The sequence below is a fragment of the Copadichromis virginalis genome, linkage group LG16 (assembly GCF_057382275.1).
Source record: "Copadichromis virginalis isolate Kocher_CV1m ecotype Utaka linkage group LG16, C_Virginalis_male_GT1.1, whole genome shotgun sequence".
NCBI classification, from domain to species: domain Eukaryota; kingdom Metazoa; phylum Chordata; class Actinopteri; order Cichliformes; family Cichlidae; genus Copadichromis; species Copadichromis virginalis.
The window spans coordinates 23562306-23578238 of record NC_140633.1 but is presented as its reverse complement, the minus strand read 5'-3'; the positions used below and the strand labels follow the sequence as shown (position 1 = coordinate 23578238).

The 15933-nt window shown below is 39.2% G+C and overlaps 1 protein-coding gene across 1 annotated transcript in view; it reads right to left on the bottom strand.

Annotated features, from left to right (window-relative positions):
• Positions 1-2568: 2568 nt before the first annotated feature.
• hs6st3b (heparan sulfate 6-O-sulfotransferase 3b) overlaps positions 2569-15933 on the bottom strand; it is a 91923-nt gene continuing 78558 nt past the window's right edge. Inside the window, exon 2 of the mRNA XM_085433915.1 lies at positions 2569-8290. Within this exon, the coding sequence (XP_085290041.1) occupies positions 7522-8290 (769 nt within the window). The 3' untranslated portion in view covers positions 2569-7521. The remainder of the gene's footprint in view (positions 8291-15933) is intronic.

Below are 15933 nucleotides of genomic sequence, written 5' to 3'. Positions count from 1 at the left end.
AACAGCAGCATTTAAATACATGCTGTTAATAATATTAAGTATTAAAAAAGTACCCACTCACTAACATGTTTTCTGCTGCTAGAAATGAAGAGGGTAAGACTGTCTTTTCCTGTAACATTTAAACTATCTGGCACTGATACCATCTAGGTGTTTTAATGAAGATCGTCGACTCTATTGCGAAATAGCAGAATTTATTTAAGAAGTAATGTTTTCAGGTTGAATTAAATCATTAAATGCAACTCTGTCAAAGGATATTCTAAACGTTAATGCTTCTGTTCACTGACCTGCATTACAAAGCCCTGCAGTGCATCGGTAAGGACATTGAAAAAGAAAGACATAAGCTATAAATATTTCATTTTATATATATATATATATATATATATATATATATATATATATATATATATATATATATATATATATATAATTATTATAATTATTTCACATCATACATTTCCATTTTCCAAAATGACTGCTGGGAAACATCATCATAAAAATGTAGACGTCTTGTGTGGTAGGTCTTACAGAACCGGAAGGCTTGTCAACTAATTACAAGACATTGCATGTTGTGACCAGCAGATGTCAGTCTTTGCCAAAATATATTTCCATAAATCGTACCACACAGAGGCTCAACATGAGGACAGTAGAACAGTTGGGTATCATTAGTTTAACGTAAGTTAGGCTATATCTTATTCTGTGTTTGCTGAAGGTCAACGTGATAAAATGAGGATCACTATACATCATGTCTGTGTGTGTGTGTGGGTGTGTCTGACAATTCCAGGTGACCCTAAACCGTGTTTTCAAAGCCCAGTGCAGCACATGTAAGTATGCAGTTAAACCTGCATGTTCTTATTTTTACCTGTTTCATTTTGTTTTTTTTCTTTGAATATAAAGACACTGGCTATGGTGTAAGATACAGTAAAAAGCACGTTGTGTATTAGTTGGCATTGTTGCTTCAAGATCCTGGGTTCAAATCCACTGGCTTCCACAGGAATTTGCATGTTGTCTCTAGGTACTCTGGCTTCCTCCCACAGTCTAAAAACACGCACGTTAAGTTAATTGGTGATTCTACATTGTCTGTCTCTGTGACAGCTGTCATAGGCTCCAGCTCGACTGTGAGTCTGAATTTGATGTGGATGGGCAGTAAACACTGTCAGAGATGTTCTTAGAGCTGTTTTGCTTCTGTGTACCCGTGTCAGGCACCAGATTTTGCGCTGACAATAAAAGCTGAGGAAGTAAAGCACTGATTTCAAGCAACACGATTATCTTCAAGTCATTACACACTTCCTATGGTTAAACACTGAAGATAATACAGTCATACCATCTGGGTGGAAATGACTTGCTGCTAAAATGCTGAAGTAGCCATATAAACCTTAGGGGACAGAGAAGCTTGGGTATGTTAGTAGAGACACAGCTGTAATATGCAGTTAATTCAATACAGCACAGAGGCACTAAGTTTTCATAGAGGAGGGTAATAAATGTACTTGTTGGGTAATATTGTTGCACTTACTGCCAAATTAGTGATCTAATTAGATAACAATCAGGTTTAGTGTGACTCTTTGTGTTTAGTGTGACAGGGGCGATCGTGGCTCAAGAGTTGGGCGTTCGCCTTGTAATCAGAAGGTTGCCGGTTCGAGCCCCGGCTTGTTGTGTTCGTTGGGCAAGACACTTCACCCGTTACCTACTGTTGGTGGTCAGAGGGCCCGGTGGCGCCAGTGTCCGGCAGCCTTACCTCTGTCAGTGCGCCCCAGGGTGGCTGTGGCTACAATGTAGCTTGTAGAATGTGTGGGTGGATGACTGGATGTGTAAAGCGGTTTGGGGTCCTTAGGGACTAGTAAAGCGCTACACAAATACAGGCCATTTACCATCTTTAAAAAAATACTCTACTTTCATATTCATACATTAGAGAAAATCCATAATGTCTGCTATTATCTGCGGTTTTCACTTGATATCAACTGGCTTTAACGAAATAAACATCTACAAGAGGATTTTTCTGTTAAAGTTAAAAGTTGCGACAGTATCATAATAAAAACACCACCGTTAATTAGGTGTTATGAAAGCCGTGTACATACTTTGACATATTACTTCCTCATCAGTACAAATGAAAACATTCACTTGAGTATAAAATCTGTAATTATGTATTTTTTAATTCTAAACATACGTCATGTGCAACGTGACTTTGACGTTTTGCAAGACGCACGAGAATTTGTTGCAAGCAGTCTTGCAATTTATTCTGTCAACATACTGTAAGACGACAGTGATTTGTCTGTTAATTGCTTGACTCATGCATTAAGCTGCGATAACACAACGGAGGTGTAGTGGTTGAAACTGACTTGTGTAAATTCTGCATGGGATGGTTTGTGAATTTTTGAAAACAAGCTTCAGAAAATATTTTTTATCATTACTTTTTTTCTAGAAAATTAAATGCTTGATGGTAAAAATTCCAAAAAATTCCTTGTCCTATATATATATATATAGTGGACAAGTGCATAAATTAATAAAAAGAAAAATATAAATAGCTGTTAACGAATCCTAGCTTGATAAAACAGCACACATCATAATCTCATGGCCATTCAATGCATTTATTTCAGATGTGTTAAGCAGGACTTGCTCATATTTTTAAGGTCTGACAAGAAAATGGCTGATTAAATATAACACGCCAAACAGCCTTTAGATTGTTTTTTTCATCACAAGACTTTTAATATGTACATAGAAAGTCTTACACTAAGAGTGCTCTCTCCAGCGACACATAAAACCATTAAAAAAAACAGATAAATCAGCTTCTAAGACAGACACTCTTTCATGGACAAGTTCACTGAAATCCTCCTTTAACAACATGGCATGTCAGACATTCCTGGGACTAGTGGTTTTAATTTAGAGTGAAAATTCATGCTTTTTTTCATCACTTTATTTACACCTCTCTAATTGGTGGAAAGTCTTTTTAGAATGTCATTTGGTGATGCAGATCTTCAGAAATCACAGCGATTAGGAGCTTAAATTTCACCGGCGTACTCTTGTTTTAATCATTTTCAACAAGTAAACATATATTTTTCTGTGGCCAGAAAGAGATGAAGGGGTGCCGTAGATAAGAGCGCGATGAAGAAAGTGCACCTTGCAACTAGAAAACAAAAAACTGGATCCATAAACTGATGAGATCTCATTTTTTGAAAAAACAGATACTCACCATTTCTAGGTAATGACTTATTTTTAAACAAAATAACAACAGATCCACACAACTATGCCCCCTGTTCCCGTTCCTCCAATATACCAACACACATGCACACCCACGTTATACAAAACCCGAGTCTGTACAAGTGTTTCATTAGTAGCTATGTGGCGTTTCTGCTCATGCCATCTGTCATGAGGGGAACACTGTAATTCTGCTTTCACACAGCAGTGCAGCACTGCAGTGCAGAAATGGTAACGCTTTATACATTTCCCCAGTGCCGTGTTTTCTTCTACTGCAATTACCTCTGTCCAAATTGTGCAATAAAATTACTATACTGTTAATTAGAGGCTGTAATATAAAGACACAGACATCCTTTTGGCAGCTGATGACGATAAAAGAAATCAGCTTATGGTTAGATAGCAGTAGAAATGCATACCCCAAGTGCTTAAAAATGCATTTAAACTCTGTAAGATAATATAGTACAATAGGCTTTTGCACAGCACACACTTTTAGTTGTCATAAAAGCACAGGTGTTACCACATTAAAATCACAGGGACAGGAGCCCAATCGGCTACGTGGAATACAGCCAGAGACATCATAAGAGAGTGACATGACACAGAGACGTTGATCACGTCAGCATGACTGGCGCTCTGCAATGAGCTGTTAATTAAGCAATAATGCCGTGTAAGTGTGTGCTCACATAAAAAATGCCGGAAAAGAGAAACACTTTGAAGCTCTTGGACAATCACCAACGTTTTAAAGCATTAAAAAAAAAAAATCCTATCTATTTATGACCAAGTGACCACTGAAATTAAAATAATGGCTCTCTCCCCATTCATTTAAATAATCTCAGGAGAAGTCTTGAATACTTCCTGTGAAAGAAAACAATATGTTGCAAGTAAAAATCCTAGCCAGCAGCTGGCGACTGTTCTGGTTTGGAAGTCTTTAGGAAAGCAACTTTATTGCTCTCTTAAGCTAAGACCTCAGTACACACTTTCCCAGACATACTTGGTTTCATTTGCAAGTTTCAAGTTTTATTAAATACACAATCGTGTTCATTTTTGAAAATTATTGTCCCAAAATGTGTCAAATAGATGATAAAGCAGGTTGCTAACGTATCAGCTCATCCAAGACAGCTGCATTCAAAAAGCTCACAGCTTCAGGACCTAACCAGTCAGTGATAACAGGATGGCTGTTTCCATCCCATAGATACTGTTTTCATATTAGATGCTTTATAATTTTTTGGTAGCAGGTAGAAAAACTGTAAGAATCCCATCATGTTGTAGATGCTAGTTGGCTAACATGCCACATTAGTTCACTAGCTTACCTAGATTACAACCTTATGTATTATGGTGCTGATTGCACACAACAATAAATGGTACAACAGGAAATATGTATTGTATTACACACAATTGCTTTTATAACCACAACTCAGAATACTAAAGCTGTCCACACATAAACAGGCATTTTGGTAAATGTAGTCTTTTCTGTGTGTTTGGCCCTTCATCCTCATGTCAACAGTGTTTTAGATAAAAACTCCTTTGAAAACTCAATTTCTGCAGAGATTTTTATCTCATAACTTTATTTCCCTTCCTGACATCAGACTGTGCTGTTGTGCTGTTATTTGTGGGATTTTGATAGGCCGACATTTTTTTATGGTTAGGTTTATGCAACTTTTTTTTTCCACTTTAATGTGTCTGATTATATTTTTCCAAACAAACTCAAAAAAATCCCCATTTTTAAACAACATAATAATACATCCTCTTTGAGCCAATGAATGGCAAATTAAATTTGTGGGATTTGTGGGATATGTTACTAATGCAATAATCATGCAAATGACAAATGTACAAAAGTTAGCTTTTGCTTTGTTTTTGATCGTATGTGATTGTAGACTCCTGGGCTCTTGCTATTGTTCTGTCTAGTAGTCCTTTAAGACCTCATTATCATGTCGTTTTGAGCTGCTTTATCTGAGATGTGTTCAATTTCCAAATTAAATCGAGTCTAAATTTGGGACATTGTCTAAATGTGTGGGATGCGTGGCGGCAGGGAATGAAGAACAATCTGCACACCTACAGAACGTGAGACACCTGGTCACCTGCTGCACCAATCACGCAGCAAAGGACAGGTCGCCAGCTGGGTGTAACAATGCAGTTGATATGCAGCATTAGCAGTTTCATCACAGGCAAATCAACTTTGTTGTCATTATGGTTGTACAGAAAATGTCACAGTGCAGCATGCAAGACATACAGTACATACTATACAGTAGTACAGCATTGTAGTGAGTGGACAGTCTCATGTATATCACAGTTTTGAGTGACGGGATGCTTACTGGACCACGGGTGTGATCAGTATTTTTTCTCCCTCAAAAAGCCTTTAAGCTGAATCGGTTTTGGCGGTTTTTCAAGAGACATAATTTTAATCAGGGCTAGAGTGCCAGGGTATTGTCAATATAATCCAGTGATGAAAAGCACCCATTCAAATAGTAAGTACAGTAAAAAAAAAAAGCCTTACTTGTACTTTATTAAATAAGATGTTATGATACTTAAAGAAACAATAAACTTAAAACCTTAATGTTTGTTTGGGTGAAAATGTCCTGCAATCCCCATTATCATTAATCAGACACTTAATCAATGTTCCTCTGATACACCACAAATGGCATGGCTATATGAAATCTAAATGATGCAAATAGCTGTTCAGTGTTTGGAGCTGTAACATGGTTAGGTACACTTGAAACACTTGACTGTTATTAATGTGTTATACACCTCATCTTTCGTCTGCCCCATCCATCCACACACTCGCCAAACTGAAGTATATCCATATAGGCAGGTGTACCCATTCACCTCTAAACACTACACCAGTATGCATTTAACACATTTGCTGCACCGGCTGGATGAATCATTCAAACATGACAAAATCAAACAAAAATGTACCGCACGAGGTGTTTTGAAGCAACTGCATTTAGAGAATAAACACGAGAAATCAGTGTTAAAATAGCAGCGGCCGTGTGACTCCAGTGCTGACATTTAGTGAACATTTAATTTGATAAGCACAGGTTGTGACTGAATGAGAGATAAGGAACATAAAAAGCATCACACTGAAGCCTATTTAACCAGATAAGAACATGATGGATTCAAGGGACTGGAAACTATCAGGGAGAGGAAATAACATTTTTTTTTTCTCCAACTATCTGCTTTGAGGCTTGTCTTTGTATCCTGGCACTCTGCTGGAGTTAGAGCGCTCTCACTGCCCACAGTGCAGTTGCCGTCAGCTCTACAAATATGTAAAAGCAGCCAGTGTGACGGGGAGGAGCATGGGAACTGAATGCTGATCAACTCATTCACAGTCAAGCCGCATACCAGCCACACTGACACATTTCATCACCTGTACTATTTACCAACTTTTTATCTCTGCAACTGACTACTTCAAAAAGGAATTACTCAGAAAATATGCCTTTTTTCTCCTCCCCCACCACAGATACAATGTTCTACCAACAGTACAGGAAATGACTGAAGTTATTTTGTTCAGCTGGATGCCATCTAACTGCTGTGTGACTGCCTTTGTGTTGTCTTTGGAGCTGGGGGGTTAAAGTCTGCAAGGTATTGCGCTTGAGAAAATAAAATATATATTGCACAGCAAACAAAGCAATAGCGACAGACCTTTTTATAATTTGGTTTAAAGGATGGGTACTGCATGCATACAATATGTGAAGTGAAGGTTTCCCTGACTTTAAGTTAAAGGAAAACAGATTCAGTGTTTTCACTATTCACTTTGACTCTGTGTGTCTTTTGGAAATCGCTCTCCCCAGTTGTAAGTACAAAGTGGATGTGTGACATGCAACCACCAGTTCCCCTAACACAACTTTCATATGTCATATTTTCTAACAGTTGCAACATACAGTAGATGCTGACTTCGGTGACATTCATCAATGTTGAATGCCAAAATAAACTAAATAAATAAATAAAAAGAATTCAATGCAATGTCTCTAGCAGCGTTTTTTTTCTTCTTCTTCTTTTCTTTCACACCAATTTATCATCTCATTCAACAGTTTATAAAGAACCGGGGCGATAATTAATTGACAAAAATAAACAGCATTTAAAGATTAAGACACCAAAGGTACTCCAAGACAGAGCTGCTGCAAGGCTCAAACTTGGCAGTTTTCTTAAAGAAATAGTGGAGCACTCGGATCACACTGAAGCTGACAAAACAGATAGATTCAGCAGACAGGTTAATGGTGAGACACAAAGAGAGACATAAGATGCACAAGAGAGAGTCCAACGTTTCTTTTAACTAGTCCACTGCGAATCTCCATCCACCGCTCTCTCTTGCTCCTCTCTCTTTATTGGACCAGCGCCTCACCAGCGGGCTACTTGGCTCGTGTAGTCCTCGGTGGTGGCTGGGAAGTCACTCTCAGTTTCCTTCTCAAAACCTCCTCCCACTCTCCCGCCTCTGTTGCCACCGCCTCTGTGTTTGGGCGGCCAAGGCCTGACCTGGTCTCTCTGCTCCCGCAGCCAGCGCTTCTCCTCGCGCCTCTTCAAGCGCACTTCCTGGTGCTCCCTCTGGCGGGTGAACTGGAAACGCTGGAGGAACAGGTCCTTTGCATATTCGTACAGCTGCATGTCCAAGTAGTTGAGGTCCTCGATGCGTTTGCGCACAGTCTCGCTCAGGTCCACGTTGGCAGCTCGCGTGCTGTTAATCTGCGTGAAGGCAGAGATGAAGCGCAGGCTGAACGTCCGCTCAAACAGGTACTGGGTCTTACGCTGAAACTCGGTCAGGCCGTAGAAAGCCATGTTCTTCAAGTTGCTCATGGCGCTGCTTAAAAGGATGTGGTTGCGCTGGCTTTCGTTCATGGAGGACAGGTTGTAGCAGCCCACCAGGCTCAGGTCAGCCAGCATGCGGACCTGACGGTTGTTCGCCAAGTTCGACGGGCAGTTCATGAACTCTGTCAGGGTGACGCCGGACCAGTCATCCCCACTGTAGCAGGTGGGCAGCTCGTCCTGGGTGGGTGAACGTCCATCACACATATGGAGGGCGGTCTTCCATGTGGCTCCTCTCTGGACATGTTTCCACTCGCTCAGGTAGCGGGAGACTGGGTCGCGCAGCATGGTGATGTAGTAGAAGTTCCTGCAGCCAAAACAAACACAGTTAGAGAGCGGTGAGCGCATCACTATCACAGAGGGTCGCCCTGCATTGTGCTGACAGATGGTGACTTTTGTCTGAGCATAAAACTTCAAGGTTGAATGCTAATTGGAAAACTGAAACTCTCACTAATGAGGTTGTTACAGTTGGTTTCTATATATTGCCCTTGAAAATTGAACCCTTGCACCGGAGCAATGAATTTACAAAACTGAAATAGGGCTGTTTCCATTCCACAGATTTCTTCCACCTGCCAACACAGAGAATAATTGGGATTCAAGACACAGAGTAACCCATAGTCATGGAGAAAGTGGGTAAAACTGACCCAGCTAAATCCTAAACATGTCATTTTTGCAAAAATAATGAGGTTTCAGCTGTCGCGTTTGAAATCTGTAGCACATTTAAATGAGTATCCTGTTGTTATCAACAGCAGGGCTTATAGAAGAGAACACATCTGATTTTCTTTTTTTTTTTTTTTTGCTGATGAACAAATGGTAAACACCCCCACACACAACCCAAGTGAAAATGCCAGTGAAAATGTCATTTTCACTCAATATGGAAAACAAAGAACCAATCACGACTTCAATGCATAAGACTGTTGCAGTGTCGACAAAGGTGTATATGAAAAAAAAGAGTGAGTGACAAAGCTCTGTGGTTGACAATCAGTCTCTATACTAATAACATAAAAAGCAGCGACCTATCCCAGCTGTCACAGGGCGAGCGCACAAATTATATAGAAGTAGAAGATTTTCGTTTTCGCTTCACAGTGACAACCTACTCAACTCATGCTACGACTGCCCTTCGTACCAGTCTGACCTCTACAAGCAAATGCTGTACTGGAGCTGCGTCAAAGCCCATTCAGATGAAAAACAAAGATCAGACAGGCGTTGGCTAGGTAAAGCTTTCCTAAGATGATTTCCCGTGAGATTCATGCATATTTAATGACGCTGCCGCCCCCCTGAGAGCACTCCGGGCAGGTAAAGTGGCGTGCGACTTCTGAGATTTCACTCTGAGACCAAAGCAGCTCTCAATGCTGCCTCAGTGCTTTCAGAAGAGCAAATATCTGCACAGTCTTACCCACGAGTGGGGAAAAAAAGTTACACAAAGAGTTCTCTTTGCTTATTCGTCTGGTAGGATTGAGTACGGGAAAAGAATAAGGGGTTGTGAAGTACTATCTGCACACAATACACTTGGTATACTTTAATTTTTGGTAAACCGGAGGCACTTCCAAGCATGCAGCTGGCATTTCACCCCCATATTAACATTTTATTAATTCCATTTTAATTAAAAACATTTTAAGACAGAGAGAATATGAAGTTGATCACATGTAAGAATGGCATAAATTCAAAATGAAGAACATGCAAGTGAGTTTATGCGATGAAGATTCATCTTAACAGTGCCAAAGGAACACCACTCCTGAAATGTTACCCAGTATGAGTCAGGCAAGAAGCTGTCATTACATCCCCGGTAGCAGCAGCTGCATACTGGCACTTGCTCCTGGAGTAGGCTGGCTGCAGATACATCCTCATTAGACTAGGGACATAAACACATGCAGCAAGTGTTGTTTGAGTGCACTCGACAGCCCAAAGGTCAGTTGTGTGCACCATCAATGTCAAAATACATCAGGATCAGTGGGTGTGCAGAGCTGTCTCGAGGAGGCTTTCCCTGAGTGATACAGATGGCTGTCGAGGGGGGAGGGGGGGGGGGGGGTATGCTGACAGGATTCTTTTACTTCTGACCTGTGGTAACACCAGTACCACCCTCACAGTTACTTCTCACAAAAACCAGAAAAAAAAAACACACTGTAAGGCTGTTGTAGGAAAAGTGCAGCTTGTCTTGTATGGCAAAGTGGCGCCAAATCTTGGCATCCACTTGTCAAGATTTCCCAGCCTATTTTAGCGTGCTGAAATCCCGAACCCCGCTGAACTCTAGTTAATCATGGATCAATAATGGATAGGAGGCATATTGCGGCTCATTCTGCCCCAGAATGCTCATCTCTAAAGGAGCAGCAGCAGCAGCAGCAGCAGCATGACTTCAGTGGAGCACAAATTAAACTGGGGCCATTAAACAGAGATGAAAGAGGAATTTAAAAGTATGGATAAAAATGGAAACTAAAGTAGGGAGTGGAACTGAGTAAGACGCAGGTGCTGACAGGAATATTAAAGTCCAGCGTAATTTATACAGACGTATATAATGGACATGGAAGAAGCTTGATAGCACGTGAATGAAACTATATCTGACAGACACAACAGAAAAAATGTCTTGCAGTAATTTGATTCAATGGCTATAAAAAGGTATTTGTTATTCATTTAAAGTTTTTTTTTAAATCATAAGCTTCATGTTCTCAATAATTGATTAAAGAGCTATTTTGAGCATTTTTTGAGAGAACAACACACACTCTGTATCTGTAATCCATACATATTTATTCTAAGCAGGTTCTTGGGCATTCAAAGTGAATCAAATAACAAATAAAAAAAATATATTCGAAGAACTCAGAAAGAATACTAAAAAAATTGTGGTGCTTAGAGTAGTGTGCTGATGTACTTCAGTGGTGGTGTTATAGGGACACATCAAAATATAATGCAATGTTCTTCCTGTGCACAACAAAGCCAGGAAAAAAACACAAAAAAATACAAAAAAATACAAAAAAGAAGCAGAAAGGTTCAGTGCAGAGTTTTAGACTTAGCACGATAGAGCTATGGAGTCTGCTGTTTAGTACACACGGACAAAAAGACAAACAGGCCCCATCAAAGGCAATGTCATGGTGATGTGATAGTACTGTATTAGTAAATACAGGAAACGATAACAGAAAACATTCTGCATTTTAAAAATCATAAAAAAGGCCTTTAGTTTTAGAGGAAGAATCGCAACCTCCTGAGATCTTGTTTGGGATGCATTTTTAATTTCTCCAAGCTATCTGGGATTAGCTAGACCTGATTATTATAAAAATGAAAGATCATCTCTGAACCGAAAGTAATTTTAAAAAGGCATCACTTCTTAGGTTGACAGCAAGTTTTTGTGCTTTTTTTTTTGTCACCATTGCAACTGTGGAATTAAAGAAATTATTTTATGGCTACGATATATTCTGCATCATTAATGATATAATCTATAGTATTGATACTGCATTAAGATGTTTATTAAAACCTGCTGACTTTACATTAACCTTTTATTACAGGTACAGCTAAGACCATTTTATACACATTGCATGTTTGTGCTCATTCAGTGTTGATGCTCAGTCTATTAAAGAAGGTTTTAAGCTTTGTGAAGCGCGATGTCTTCACAATCTATTGTGTAGGTGACTTGGATCTATAGAAGGTTAAAAGTGCATATACACGCTTACAAAACACATATAGTGCATATAATCTAGAAACAGGCTTGAGTGAAGGCCTGAATGTATTCAGCTTCTTGTTGTAACCTGTGGCACTTGAGTTTGCTTAGCAACAGAAGACAGAAGATGGGTCAAAAAGAAGAAAAGTCCACGGGTATCTCCAGGGCCTGAAATCATCGCCATATTTGGGAAAAGATGTTAGAAAGAGGAACTTCTGTGTCTGACCTTAGCTCTCAAAATTGTCTCATTGTCTGTACAAGATGCAAATGATGTTCTTAGAAATACAAAAATATGTTATAGAACGCCAGAAGGGGCGTTTAACCCTGATGATATATAAACCATTCTCTGTGTATTTTTGGCAGAAGTCCGCAGATGTGATGCTGTGTACTTCTTCCCGCACGTGTGTTCTTAATAAACTCTTTATCTGATTGCACTCTACTGGGCCTCCATTGGTTTGTTTTTGTGCCACTTGTTGAATTTGGGACACAACTTACGATGAAACGCTTTATTAAGCAGAATGAAGCAGAAAGTACAGAAAAACCTAAATGGAATGTTCCCATAAGAGGACACGGGGTCTCAAGAGGTTAAACCACAAATTCATGCTACACCACAAAGAGATAAAGACATTTTTGTTGCATCGTTCCTTTTTTGGATGTGAAAATAAACCAGAAAAAACTTGTAACAAAGTAACAGACGCAGATGTAGCCTTGTTCGGTTTAAAGACATTCACGGTAGGTCAAGAAAGTGCTAACAAAGAGCTCGAAAGCTACAAAAAACTGTTATGGAATGTGACATAACAGTTCCACGGGAGTATAAACGATATATTTTATTTTTTATTCCTTTGGAAAACATTTCCTCTGTGCACAAAAATCTAATAATTTTCTGTAAGCTTGAAACAGCTTATACGTAGTAAATATCAGTATACTCATGCTGCACACTCGGAGAGAGAGTGAGAGCGTGTTTAATACAATCACAACTCTAACATTTTAACGCTCCGTTTTGACCACACTCATTTTAGCAAATTTAATAGTTCACAGACAAAAACAATAAACCAAGCACTCATGGTAACATCATTTTATAGATAGATCAGAATCAGATGGCACTCCAGGATATGTCAGAGAGTCGGGTTATTAAAAATGCATGGCGACGGGTAAATTATTGTTGAAATTAGTTTGGATTATGCGGCTATCCATCCAAAACTGACATGAGATATGTTCCTAAAAACAAAAACAGCCTCTTAGAGTGTACAAGAAAAATCAGGGGACTGATTTCATGCTGTACGAACCCTGAATACTTGTATGAGAATTTCATAGCAATCAATCCAGTTGTTCAGTGACCATCAGATCCACCAACCAACTGAAGCTGCCGACCCCTGAAGTGCTGTTCAATGAATATTGTCAAAGAAATGTAACCTCCTAAACCCATACTACATAAAGAAACGGGTAGTTCCAGCCTCAGCCGTTGACAGTGAACAGAAAACTGGCTTTTAATTGCCTGTAATTAGCCTCAGTGACACAATTCCAGCCCACTGCTTCTCCCTGATTGCAGGCTGCTGAAAAGGACATTTCACTTTCAGACTGAGCTCATCTTGTTTGAAAGTGGACAAACTGAATTCACTTATCAAGACATTCGTGTGTGGGAGTTGGATATTGTTGTAGGTGCTTGAGGGTGGGCTAGACAATAGGGAAAAGCAAAACAATATATTGTTGTGAGCCGGGCAAAAAGTGGTTCAGAGCAAAGGCTAACGCACTGAGCAGTAAATAAGTAAAGACGGACCAGGTCCCAGTACAACAATGGGACTGACTAATGCTGTTGGGATGTAGACGCCGTGCTTGTGTGACAGGGGGTGGTGGTGGTGGTGAAGCGGTGCTTTTGTATTGGGTGAAGGCTCTTACTGTCTCTTGACTTCTCTGATTTATTCTCACAAAGTAACAGCCTTGATTTCTCTCCATTATTCCTCTGTGGTTCAGGAGCATCAAGAATAACATTGTTTTACATCTTTTTACTGCTAATATATGAACATATTTCCCATCATGAAGCCGCCACAGTCAAGAGAGTCAGTCGGATTATGGAGGACATGTAACATCAATCTCTGATTCTTACAGTCACAGAGTGAGGATGAAAACAGCAGAATCAAAATGTCATTCTCCTATTTGGCAGCATCTTCCTTATGAGTCTGTTCAAAATATCTCAGTGCTTGTTGTTGTCCGTCTATTTTAACTCTGCTAAAACTCACCACTTAATTTAATACCTTGCCTCATATGAGCCGGGGTGTATTTATGATTAGCATTACACTGCCTGATCCCTGCAAGACTTTAAAGATTATAAACGAGTGTATCACATTTAATGTCTCTTTAATTACTCTATATTCTAGAGCATTTTAATTTATAGGTTCATATTCATCTTTACTACTTTCTCATCCCCCCTGTGTCATTTTGAGCCTCTCAACATTTTAGAGCAGCAGCCAGGAATTGTGGGTAGGGTGAGTGGAGGGGATAAAACGCCTCAAAGGGCCCCAGCCACATTCGTTAGTCAGATGTTGAAGTTACGTGCCACTCGTCTACGGGGGCCATTAAGGGGCTCTCGGTCAACTTCGTGCTATGAGCGATGGGAACATTAACGCATAATGTTCGGCTGAAGTTAGAGCAGAGAGAGGCCTGCGCACTTCTGTGCCGCAACCTGGACGTGATTATAAGCAATATTCAAATCAACCTCACATCTTTGGTTTGTTGAGCAATTCAAATGGGTGAGGTGTTGAGCCATGATACACGAGTGCTGTTTCCACTCGTTACTAATTAACCAATCAGATCCTGACTTAAGCCCCAGGCTATTGTATGTAATTTCTACTGGGGAAAGAAAAAAGAAATCCTAAATTTAGTCAGTAACAGCTGCAGAACTGCAAGGTGAAAGTGAACAACCTCTGGGCACTGCAGATGAGAGAAACTTGGGAGAACTTTGAAATAAAATAAGTCTCCGTTTGCTTATTATCAGTTGTGTGTGACTTGAAAAACTCAGTCAAAAGCTGAAAATTTAATTTCCACATGATCAAAACTGGAAAAAAGGAGACTGAACAACAATCAGGAGTGACTAGTGAGTGACACTGAAGTTATGCTCTAAAGATTCTCACCCGCAACTCAACCAAATTTGATGCAGAGAACATGAAGCACTACTAATCTCAAATCCACTTTGTTCCTATAGTTAGCCCCCTCTGTGTTTGTGCCATGCTTGGTGATCTTAGCAAGTGGTGCCAGATGCATTTTAGAGCAAACAAGGGCTGGAACCCCGAACGTGGGTTTCTAGGAAGGAAGACGGCAATAAGCAGCCATTACTGGGAATAAGAGCTGGTTTCTGAGACAAAAACCTGTTACAAAGCAAACAACAACCAAATCAAAAATCAAATAAAAACAATAATACTTACAGAATAAAAAGTAATAATAATTATAAAAATATAAAAAATGCTGTCAAACTAACCAATCTTTGACATTATTAATGGTGTTTTCTATCCATTGTTTAACAAAATATGTTTGCAACAAGGTGGAGAGAGTTTCTGAAACCCTAACAAAAAAGTATGTCAAATATTCCGAAAGACCAATCACATTGAACAGATACCGAAAGTGAATAAGATGAATTAAAAATTAATTAATAAATAATCTCCAAAGTCTAACATCTGCTATCAGCTTTAAGGGTCATAATGGCAACTTACAGAACACACGCGGCACGTGGATATTGCAGTATTATTAAATATGTCTTATTAACGCCATATCAATTCTTACTTTTTAATTATCAAAATGATCAACACGAGTACCTGTGTATTGGATCACTGTCTTAAACAGCTGCCTCCTGCAAAATAGTAACAAAAACAATTAATAGAAAAGTAACAGAACAACTCTTAAACTTGCGTCTATGGTGAAAAAAAAGAATTTTACTTTCTTATTCTTATCTTTTCATCTGTTTTCTCACCACTTGGTCATATTACACATATACTCTTAAATAACAGTAAAAATGAAAAAAAAAAATCAATTAAAATTAATCAAATTAAATCAAAAGCATAAACAGAAAAATAAAACTAAGATGAGCCTGTAGAGAGTCTGTGTGCATTTATGGTCCTGATTCTGACTGCAAGAGCTACCAGACATGACAGGCATTAAAAAAGTAATCTAGTCCCAGCAAGAAGTAACCCAGTACTGCATCATTTTAAACTAAAAATGTAATTGCTAGCAAATGATGACATAACAAACCAACCAAAAAATAACCACAGCGCTCAAAAACAAACCTGATGTAGTCGGTAAAACGTCAGTTTAAT